At 33.9% G+C, this 12,309-nt stretch overlaps 1 protein-coding gene across 1 annotated transcript in view; it reads right to left on the bottom strand.

Moving 5' to 3' along the window:
• The window catches only part of LOC105216226 (uncharacterized), a 65,102-nt gene that overhangs the window by 3,723 nt on the left and 49,070 nt on the right, over positions 1-12,309 (bottom strand). Inside the window, exons 3-5 of the mRNA XM_054231211.1 lie at positions 5,516-5,898; positions 4,070-4,242; positions 2,847-2,963 (exon numbers count right to left, since the gene is read on the bottom strand). Coding sequence (XP_054087186.1) covers positions 2,847-2,963; positions 4,070-4,242; positions 5,516-5,634 — 409 coding nt within the window. The 5' untranslated portion in view covers positions 5,635-5,898. The remainder of the gene's footprint in view (positions 1-2,846; positions 2,964-4,069; positions 4,243-5,515; positions 5,899-12,309) is intronic.

The following is a 12,309-nucleotide window of genomic DNA, read 5'->3' as shown; positions in this document are numbered from 1 at the left end:
TGTGGTTTTTTTCGTTTTGTTGTTTGTTGGTTTTGCATCATGTGTTTCGTACGTGTCGTGTGCATGTGGGAGTAAAGAAAACACGAAGGCATGTCAAAAGGTAAACGTGTTGCAAAATATATGGAAATTTTCTGCATTCAAGTGGCAAGCGACCAACAACAAAAGCGTGTCAAATTGCGGGCACTCTGACAGCGGCATATTACACTTGCAGTTTATACGAGTAGTTGCAAATTGAGTGGTGCCGTGCATATCGATTCGTGTTACATTAATTTTGGTATCACTGTATTGCTATTTGTTGTTGGTCCTTTGCGCAATTTTACCATTATATAATGTGCGTAAATACATGCGAATACAGTTAAGCACGTAATTTAATTGAGTTACAATTTTAGTGGTGTGCGATATATTTGAAATAAAAATTTTATTATCGATAACAAAAATAATCGATTTAATATTAGTGCATAAGACATCGGCACTGTTTTAAACACGAAAATTTAGTTCAATTTCGTAAAATAAGCATAATTAATATTTATTTATCGCTTATTTAGTCAAAATATGGATTTCAATAAAAAAATAAAGAAAAAATAATAAAGAAATAAGATTGAAATATGTGCCTCAAAATCCTGTAAATATTTGAATATGTACTATTATTATTATATTTTGAGCAGCTCGAGTTACTTTGTTTTTGATTTTTATCATTTAAGCATACATATATATTAATCGAAAACAGGCGTATTTTACTGTGTTAAGATTAGTTTCTCAAGTTTGAGTAGTTCAAGAAGACGTTGTTTAAATAAACCAGATCATTTTTGCTACATATGTGGAGAATATGTGTTTAAAAATTGTAGAAAAGTTATATCAGAGTTAGTGAAAAATACCTATTTTGAGTATTTTGGGATAAAAATAAGAATACTTTGGCTCCCTATTGTGTTTGTAAATTTTGTGTGGAATATATGAGATTATGGAAAAGTGGTAAAAGAAGTGCCTTTAAATTTGGAACACCGACTATTTGGCGAGAACCACGAAATCATCTCGTAGACTGTTATTTTTGTAGTGTGAACATAAACGGTTTAAACACTAAAAATCGAGCTAAATAGTTGTGTTCAACGTCCAGTGCAGCATTCACCTCACTCTTCAGAGCCTAAAAATATATCTGAACGATTAGAGCAAGACATTGAAGGACCAAGCTCATCACAAAATGATGCTGATTTTGAAGGTATGTCTAATGAGCCAAAACGCTTTACCCAAAATGAATTGAATGATCTTGTAAGAGATTTAAATCTTTCTAAACAAGCTTCAGAACTGTTAGCATCAAGACTAAAAGAAAAAAACTTGCTGTCCTCGGATAATAAAATAAGTTTTTATCGTGAAAGAGATGCAGAATTACGGCGTAATTTTTCCGAAGAAAACGGCATTACCTTTTGTTCAGATATCAAAAACTTGTTAATAAAAATGGGCTTGAAGCGATACGAACCAAAAGACTAGCGTTTATTCATTGACAGCTCAAAACGTAGCCTTAAATGTATTCTATTACATAATGGAAATAAATACGCTGGGGTACCTATTGCCCACAGTACAAAGTTAAAGGAGGAATATTGTAACATTTCGCTAGTCTTGAATAAAATACAATGAGCATGAGTGGCAAATTTGTGTCGATTTAAAAATGGTCAACATTCTTCCGGTCAACAAAGTGGTTATACCAAGTTTCTCTGTTTTATATGTCTTTGGGACAGTAGAGCTAAACAAGAGCATTGGGTGAGAAAAAATTGGTCCTTGGGAGCCTGGAAAGCACGGCACGGTCCACAATTCATTAGTAGCTCGTAACAAAATTATCCTTCCACCATTACATATAAAACTGGGCATCATGAAATAGTTTGTAAAATCACTAAATAAAGATGGAAACTGCTTTGCTTACATTTGCCAAAAATTTCCTCAGCTCACTATGGAAAAGATAACTAGAGCTGATAAAAATATTTAAATTATATTTATTTATTTATAAAGAGCTAAAATTTCTTCGGCAACAAATGTACTATAAACTAGGGTTATAAATCAATATTTTTTATTAAGAATTGTATTTTTTAATTAAATTGTGCATTAATATTTACCTAAAATAAAATAAAGTATCGATAAAAAATATCGAAAATCAAATCGATAACGAAATTAAAAAGTTCGAATTTATCGTTTTTTTTTTTGCTCTGGTATTTGTTGCACTTCGTTTTAAGTTTTTTAAATATTTACTTTGATCCTTTATAATTCCTGTTCATTGTTGAAAAATCGAAAAGAAAGCCCACTGGTGATTTAAAATATTATTACTTTAACTAAACAAATGCCGATTTAATATATATATATATATTTGGCGTAGTAACCGCTTTAAGCGATTATAGCCGAATCAATAATTTAATTAATAATAATTAATACAAGCTGATTTCAATATCAATTTCTTTCGTCAATACTGCTGTACAGATCAAATTCTTATTAAAATCCGTAAATCTAAAAAGTTATCGATAGTAAATATTTTTTTCTTTTTTATAAATTGTTACTTTATAATTAAATTGAATAGGGTTTCATTGGCTTACAGCCTCATTAAATACATTTTTCACAAAAAAATAGTTCATATCATTGTAACTGAAGTTCTAAATTATCGATAATTAGCGATTAAAAACTTAATTCCAAATTCGAACTATCTATAAATTCATTATTAATTTCACAACAGAAATTATTTTGATTCAACTATCGATAAACCAAAAATTAACAACCGATATATAAAATTACCCACACTCATCACCAAAAAAATACACATCACTACTCCATTGTATAACATATTCCCAGACACGTACACCCAAACTCACCTGTAATGACTTTCTTTGCCAACGATTCCGTACAGAATGTCTGTCGTTTAAGCGGATAACGTATCGCAATAAATCGTTCGATCGTAAAACACACAGCTATGTAAATGGAAATGTACGCTGCAATAACAAAAGATACGCGCCGCATAGTAAAATTGACAGTTGAAACGCGCCATGGAATGCCGCAGGAACAAGAAGTTGTAATGAAAAAGAGAGAGAGAGAGAGAAAAGTACATATTAAGTTATTAAGACACTTGCAGTACGTGCGTTAACGGTGTTAAAGGCGAGCGAGCGTAAAACAAAAGCAAATGAGTAACTAAGTGCATAGCTCAAATTGGTTTTCGACGCCTTAATCAATTCACTTGTACTAAGGAAAGGAACAATATGCTAGGCTGCGTACTTAAGCCTTGCAGACATTTGAGTCAATGTAGATGAAGCCATTTGTAACTGAGCGCTAATTGAATTGTAATTCTTTGAAGAGTAAGAGAAGACTACCAAAAATTCCAGCGCTTGACTGCGTTACTTTAAATTGTCTTCTGGTGAGCGTTTAAGCTGTGAAAATTTCCCTAATTGTCTCTAAGGACTGTCATATAAGCTTCTAGTTACTTAATTAGTTGACAAGCTGGTTTCATCGACTTCTCAATTTGATTACCTGAGCTCTAAGACTTTTTATAAGCGGAGATGAGTCTACAAGTCTTAATTGCTTTATAAAATGCTCAATCTTTGGACGTTCTGGTCTATACTATTAAGTTCCTTGCACTGTCAGTAGTCAGCTATCAATTGTCTGAACATGTTTCTTTTAATATAGTACTGATTATTATTAGGTTAGAGCAGAGGGATCTTCAATCCAAATTTCCTTTATCAATTAATCAGAGTCTAGATGGTTTTCAGGTATTTATTATGTACCTTAAGCCTTGTAAGTAGTCAGCTGTCCGTTGACAAAAAATTTTTCTTATAATCTGATACTTATATTACATAAGCTATCTGCATTATATATATTTCAATATATCACTAAACATCCTGCAAAAAGAATTCTATCTTCACATGTGGACTAAACTGAACCATTTGCAAACTTTTTTCAATTGTCATTTGTCATCTGTCAAACAAAAATCACAAAACCAGCATGGGAACAAAAACAATAGCTTTATGCCCTCCACTTCATGTGATCTCCTCTCACTCAAACGCGCTTTTTCAAATTTCTATTCACGAATTCCACAAGCACTTACCACAGGCATCACAAAGCCAAACCACATAACCATAACATTTCCAAAAGATTTCCACATTCCGCTGCACATAGTCATAGTGTTTGAGTGATAGCAGCAACGCCATGGTGAGGTAAATAATATCGGTGATGGCGAGTGCGGTGAGATAAATATTTGTTGTGCAACGCATGCGTTTTCTAAAATGAAAAACCAAAATTTAAATTAAATGAAAATTTTAAAATTAGTATAAAATATAATATAGAAATGAAATTTCAATATAAAAGGTATATAAATAAAAAGTCGTTCGTCCATTTTTAACATTTGTTTATCAACAGTTATTTTCAGCGTCTAAAAGCAGAATAGATGTAGAGTAACTAATTGATCAGGCCGCATTGAATTTCGGATTCTTCTGTCCGTTTGACCACCTTACCTCTAGAGTGACATTGATTCATACTTAAGTTTGCCTCATTTATCATCTTGGATCACCCTTAGCAATGTCACTGACCTTTGGCGAGATCAATGACCTATGACAAGATGAATGACCTTTGGTGAGATCAATGATCTTTGGAGAGAAAATGACCTTAGTCAAGATCAATTACCTCTGGTAAGATCAATGAACTTTGGAGAGATCAATTACATTTGCTGAGATCAATGATTTTTGGTGAGATCAGTGACCTTTGCTGATATCATTGACCTTTGACGGAATCAATGACTTTTGGGAGGTCAATGACCGATGGTGAGATCAATGACCTTTTGAAAAGATCAATGACTTTTGGTGAGGTCAATGACAATCGCTGAGATCAATGATCTTTGACCAGATCAATGATCTTTGACCAGATCAATGATCTTTGACCAGATCAATGATCTTTGACCAGGTCAATGGTTTTTGGTGAGATCAGTGACCTTTGCCGAAATCAATGACTTTTGGGAGGACAATGACATATGGTCAGATCAATGACCTTTGGAAAAATCAATGATCTTTGACGAAATCAGTGACCTTTTAAAAAGATCAATGACTTTTGGTGAGCTAAATGACCATCGCTGAGATCAATGATCTTTGGAGAGGTCAATGATCTTTGGTAAGATTAAAGATATTCGACAAGGTCAGTGACATTTGATCAATGACGTTTGGTGAGGTCAATGGCCTCTACCGAGATCATGAGATTTAAGTTAGGGGTCAAGGCAGCTCATCTTAGGGAAATTATCACGTTTACTTGGCATTTTATAATTTTATTCTCAATGTCTTTTCAGTTATTTTTGGAAAAAAAGGAAATACAACAACAATAACTAACAGAGTAAAACTACAATATCCCAATGGGTAAGTGCCATTTATATAATATTAAAATTAAAATTTTCAAAAATTTTGACTATCAATACAAATATTACCGTTGCGTCTACATATTCTATCGTACTTTTCCAAATTTCCATATCTACTAACCACTATTTATTTTTTGTTCTTATTTAACTCACCTGGTCAACACATAAATGCTCACTGAATTGCCCAACAATCCTACTACAAATACGCATGGCACCAATATACGTTGCACCACATGACGCACTGCGGCCACATCCGCGGAGGTGAACACCATTGTGATTACAAATATTTGTTTGTTCCATAAAATGTTGTTTGCGTGCGTAGTGTGTTGTTGTAGCGCTTGTGTATTTTGTGCTTTTTTTATTATTTTTACTTTAATGCGTGCTGATTTTTATAAATTTTACGCGAATTTGCAAAAAACAGATGTTGGCTTTTAAATATTTAGACAAATTTGTATAGATGTTGCTGCAACATGTTGCTAAGGCACGTTGTGATTTATTGTGGTGTTCTAGTTTGAGTTAGGACTGCTTTTGGTTAGCTGAAAAGAGAGAAAAGGAGGGTTGATTAATGATTGTTAAACATTTTCATTATTCATAAAAAGTATCTAAATGATTTTTTTTTTTTTTGTAAAATAAAAATTCCCGTTTTTTAAGATCAAAGTATAAAGTTAACAAATATTGCAGATTTTCTTTGTTTTAACACTTACGAAAGTCGAAAAACAATATATTTCATTGATTGCATTGCTTTTCGCCAAGAAAAATCACAAATCACGTCACGTGAATAAATTACACTACTAAATTACATCATCAGAAACATCACGTGATCAAATGGCATCATCATGATGAACTAAAATTATATTTTTTGATAGATTTGCTTTTCATCAAGGAAGCTCACACATCACGTCATGTGAATAAATTATATCACACGACCAAACACATCACGTGATCAAATAACGTCACATGATGAATAGAAATTAAATCAAATCAATATTCTCTTTTTACATATCACATATATCATACATCATAGGACATTACATCACTTGAAGCCATGAGCGTATTTCTTTTATATATTAAAAAAAATATTTATTATTTAGGTTTCAATTCAATGTTGTGATATAAAAATCATTTCACTACATCAATCACTTGTCTAACTAAACATGTGTTATGAATTTTAATTATATATACATATGACATCACATGATGTCGATTAAGTGATCAATTTTGAAAATGTGATTTTCAATCTCACTCGATATCAGGTTATACATATAATATATAGAAATAAATAGTTTTATGATATTATAATAATCACATGATGTCATTATGTCACATGATGTAAATGGTCAAAATTAAAAATCTATTCTATAAGATCTCTCAGCACATGCGATATACCGCTTAGAGTATATTTATATAATATATTTTATTGATTGAGCATTTATTTAGATAAATTGCATGATATACGCATCATATGATGTCGGGTCACATGATCATATATTAAATAAATTTTAAAATACAGATGTAAATTATTTTTCTGGAATATCTATCACTCTTCTTCGAATTTTAAGTTATTAGATCACAGTCACATCAGAACAACATTGATAAAAAAATGAATATTATCATCACCATATAATCTGAATGGAATCACTTTACATTTATATCCATTGTCTACATTTTTTGTTTCACTTCTCATAACAGATCTTTTCAGTTACAGCGCATGACATTTATTTATATAAAAAATACTGATTGTCGTGACTTTTTCTTTTTCTTTTGATGGTTTTCTTTCACTGCCTCCTTGAGCCCATAGCTTTTAAATTGATTGAACAGCTTATTATTATAACGTTAATTTTTTCTTCAATTTCTTGTTTTTCAATTGTGTTTACACACTCTGACAGGTTTTGGCGGCGCTTGCAAACTCGCATTCGTAAACAAAAGTCAAATACCTCGAAATCAAAAAAATAAAAAAATTAAATACTTTTTCTGCAAAATTAAACAAAAAAATCCCTCTAATTCGAAAAAAAATACTTCGAAAGCTATGAAATTTTTTCTTCAATTTTTTTTTTTATTTTTTTTTATTTGATTCTTAAAATTTTTCTTTTTATTATTTTTCAATATTTTTAAAATTTTTTTTCCATCTTTTTGAAATTTTTTTCTCATCCACATATTTTTCCAGCTGAATTATTGCAAAATAAGCGCATCGATTTAAATTGTTGCCTGACACAAATTGTCGAAAGTTAATCAACTCGCCAATTTTATTTACTTTTCGCTTAATTTGATTTTCCAAATTTTTTTTAAATTTATTTATAAATATTTTATACACATGTGGACATGCATATATGCATATTTACTTAGGCAAATTATACAATTATAAATTTTATTTATTCTTTTTTATCAATGTTTACAAACCCAATAATTTTTGAGCAAATTTAGAACGGAAACCGAATATTTGTATGTTTGTATTTAATTATATACTTGGAGATGTATGCATATATATATGTAAATGCGTACATATTCATATTGACTGTTTATTTCATTTGCAGAAATGTTTACATAGTTGCTGGTTGTATTTGTTTAGTAACAAGAAAAATTCAACATTTTTTTCCTGCAAATTTTATGCGAATTATTTTGTAAACAAATATTTACTTATTTTTTCCGTTTGCTAAATTTTAATTGGTTTGAAATTACCACAAAATTCAAAATTTTGCGTTTTGTGAATGGGTTTTCAGTGAAACTGTTTTTTTTTTTAAAGTTTGCGGTTAAATTTAAAGCAATGAAAATTTAATAAACATTTTGAAAATGCAGATTTCCATACTTTTTATTATAATAGTGAGAAATTTTAATTTAAAATCACCGATTAATATAGTTTTCCCGCTCATTTTTGGGCTTTTCAATGATCCGCCGCTCGAAGTATGTCAAATTATTTGGAATTCTGTCAAGAATAAAAAATTTAATCGAGCTTATAATCTTTCTTTTGCCATCTTATCCTCTGCACCCATAAAATATACTTAGGGTTAACTTTTTGAAAAAAAAATTCGATCAGGCCTGAGTTTATTATGTATTCTAAAAGCTGTATGAATTTCATTAAAATCTACTGAGGATGGAGTTATATGTAGAAGTTCACGTAAGTGAGGAAAGTTTCTGACTGTCATTCACTTGGGAGTGCCCAGGAACGATTCTTTTACATGTGGCTCAAGCAGCTCACGACTTCCGGTCTTAGACCAAGTATCCTCTGGGTAGCCAACAGACACCCGTTTGGAGGCGAGCTAAAGTGAGTAGGCGAAACCCGCTTATGCACATAAAAACACCCCCCAATGAAAAGAACAAAACAGCCTCGGATGAGAGACCCTGACGGAAGAGAAGGACGAAGTGATCAAAGATACCTTCTATGAGCGCCTAGAACGTACCTATGAGCGCTGCCCCCGCCACGATGTCAAAATCGCGCTTGGCGATTTCAACGCTAGGGTGGGTAAAGAAGGTGTCTTTGGCACAACAGTCGGAAAATTCAGCCTCCATGACGAAACATCACCAAACGGTCTGAGGCTGATCGACTTCGCCGGGGCCGAAATATGGTCGTCTGTAGTACTAGATTCCAGCATAAGAAAATCCATCAAGCTACTTGGCTGTCCCCGGATCGAATCACTCGCAACCAGATCGATCATGTTGTGATAGATGGACGACATGTCTCCAGTATTTCTGATGTGCGTACGCTTCGTGGTCCCAACATCGACTCGGACCACTATCTTGTAGCAGCTAAAATACGCACCCGCCTCTGTGTAGAAAAGCGCACACGTCAACAAACACAAGGAAGGTTCGACATCGAGAAGCTGCAATCACAACCGACAACCGAACGATTTTATACTCGACTTGCACTCCTGCTCTCTGAGAGCACTAAGGGAGCTGTGGGACGGCATATCAAACTCCTTACGTACACTGCAACCGAAACCATTGGTTTTCGGAAAAACCAAAAAAACAGCTGGTATGATGAGGATTGTCGTCTCGCAGTGGAGAGAAAACAGACTGCCTACCTCGCAATTTTGCGATCGACCGCAACACGAGCGGGATGGGAGAGCTGAAGAGGGAAGCGAGACGCATTTGCAGACAAAAAAGAAAGAGGCCGAAATGCGTGAGTATGAAGAGCTTGACAAGCTGGCCGACAGGGGTAATGCTCGAAAATTTTACGAAAAGATCCGGCGACTAACTGAAGGTTTCAAGACCGGAGCACACTCCTGTAGGACCCCCAGTGATCTAGTTATTGATGACCAGAGTATACTGAGTTTGTGGAGAGAACACTTCTCCAGCCTACTGAATGGCAGTGAAAGTACAACAACAGGAGATGGCGAAACCGATTCCCCAATCGACGACGATGGAGCAGATGTTCCATTGCCCGACCGTGAAGAAATTCGAATAGCAATTACCCGCTTGAAGAACAATAAGGCGGCGGGGGCCGATGGATTACCAGCCGAGCTGATAAGGTGCTTGCATCAGCTTCTTTGCAGAATATGGTCGGAAGAAAGCAGGCCTGACGATTGGAATCTCAGTGTACTCTGCCCAATACACAAAAAGGGAGACCCCACAATTTGCGCCAATTACCGTGGGATAAGCCTCCTCAACATCGCGTATAAGGTTCTGTCGAGCGTATTGTGTGAAAGACTAAAGCCCACCGTCAACAAACTGATTGGACCTTATCAGTGTGGCTTTAGATCTGGAAAATCAACAACAGACCAGATATTCACCATGCAATTCAACGATGGAAGGACCAGGTGGTATAACCAATTGGCGCCAAACTGCCAGAATAGGGATACGTGGCGCGCTGTTTTGGACTCGGCTATAACCGCGTAAGCGGTGTCTACGCCAGTCAAGAAGAAGGAGAAAATCTACTGAGCGGTTATCGAGTTACAGTTGTCATCAGTTCAAAAAACATAGTTTTAAGATAAACGAATTTAAAGTTTCACAGTAGCGTTTTGGTTTACCCAAGCTCTCATTGGTATTTATCGAATTACTCGAAAAGTAATGATCGGATCAACTTCAAATTTTCAAAGAATATTTTTAAGATATTACACTTAACGAATGCAAAAAAAATATTGATTTTTTGAAAATCCTGACTACCCCTAACCTCTTTTGTTTGTTCTATTTTTCATGTTTTTTATTTTATTTCAATTTTCATATAATATTTTAATAATTTTTTTCCTTTTTAAATTTTTTAATATAATTATTATTTTTTAATTTTTTTTTATTTTATTTAAGTATTTATTATTTCTTCTGTAATTTATTTTTATTTTCATAAATTGTACTTATATTATTTTTTTAAGCCCGTAAGCGATTATTTTACATATTTTATTAAAAATTTTACGTTTTAGTATCTCGTTAAAAATTAACGAATTGAAACTGAAAGTTCACTTTGCGTATTATTTTTATGCAACCACTACGCAAGCAGAGCAAGCAACGGAAAAATACTGACACTAATTGGTGTATGTTGGCAGCTATATTGTTTTACATTTTCATTACACTCACTGACGATCTCACTCACACACTGTGGTAACATTTGAGCCGCGCGCTCACAACTACAGATACAACCACAGCACACAAACCACATGCACACACACACAGACACATATTTTTATGTGAATTCATGTAAAACTGCACAACTCTCTGTTGCATAGTATTTATGGTGCGCTAGCACTTGCATGCACATCTATGAATGTGCATATATCCGCTGTAGCGCCTGTGCATATGCAACATAACAAACAATTGTTTCTAATAAATTTTTGTTAAAAGTTATGAGCAGTGCCATACAATAGCAACAAAAACAACAAATAGGTCAACTTTGTTGCCAGCGAGTTGTAGAAATGTTGCAAATATTGTTGTTGTTGATTTTAGGGTTGCCATGTTACGCTCGGAATGTTGAAAGTGTAGAAGCTTTGGGATTTTGTATTTGTTTACAACACGCACACACACACAGCTAAACAAGCATAAGTTGTGCGCAAAACCGCATGAAATTTTGTCAAAATTCGTTATGTCATTTGGCGCTTAACTACGCCGCGTCTCCCCCGTCGCCTGCAACATTGTTGCACGCCACTGTTTTCATAAATACTGACAGTTTATTTTATAGTTGCGGTATTTTCTGATTACACAAGCATAATGTAATGCAAACACACGCACAAAAACAAATACAAACATGCACACAAATCTTACGAAAGCGACAACGTAAGCGTAGCATTGTGTGGGACTGCCGCCGCATGCAAGATAAAGTATGTGGTAAAGTTTTGAAAACTTTCCCCAGTGTTTTGCCAATGATGCGGTGACAAAAATTATGAATCTTAGATAATAGTTCTGCATGAAATTGCTTGCCTCGAAGCTCAAAATCACAAATTTGTGTGACTTTTGTTATAAGAAGTTTTTTTAATAAATTACTTTTAGCATAACATGACTTACAGCACTCAAAAAAATAGGATTACTCCAAAAAATTTGATTAGGAAATTATAGAGACTTAAAAAAAATTTTTTTTTTTTTTTTAATTAAAAATAAAAATCATGTAAAAAATTAAAAATAGTCACAAATAAAGATAGTAGTCCATGTAAGACCATAACTTAAAAACTTGCTATCCAATCTCGCATCTTGCTATCTAGTCTCTGCTCAACTGGTTGATGTCCATGATAAGGTTAGGTTAGGTTGGTCTGGTAGACCTGCAGGCCACGCATAGACCAGTTATGGTTCTTAGCGAGACCAATGGAGTACCTTTACGTATTCCCTGAGTAATAGTCATCGTTTAGGATGCATGCACTTGACGTGGCCTCACTAGCGATATCTTCTCCAACTTATCGTATTGTGGGGCCCCTAAATACCTGAAGCCTCGTCTCACTAACGCACAAGAGATGATCCACTGTTTCCTTGGTGCCCCGCTCTTGACACTTCCTGCATTCCTTCCGATCTGACACCTCATCTTATAGGCGTGTGCC

This window comes from Zeugodacus cucurbitae, chromosome 5 (assembly GCF_028554725.1).
Source record: "Zeugodacus cucurbitae isolate PBARC_wt_2022May chromosome 5, idZeuCucr1.2, whole genome shotgun sequence".
Lineage (NCBI taxonomy): Eukaryota > Metazoa > Arthropoda > Insecta > Diptera > Tephritidae > Zeugodacus > Zeugodacus cucurbitae.
This window is presented reverse-complemented; position numbering and strand designations above follow the sequence as displayed.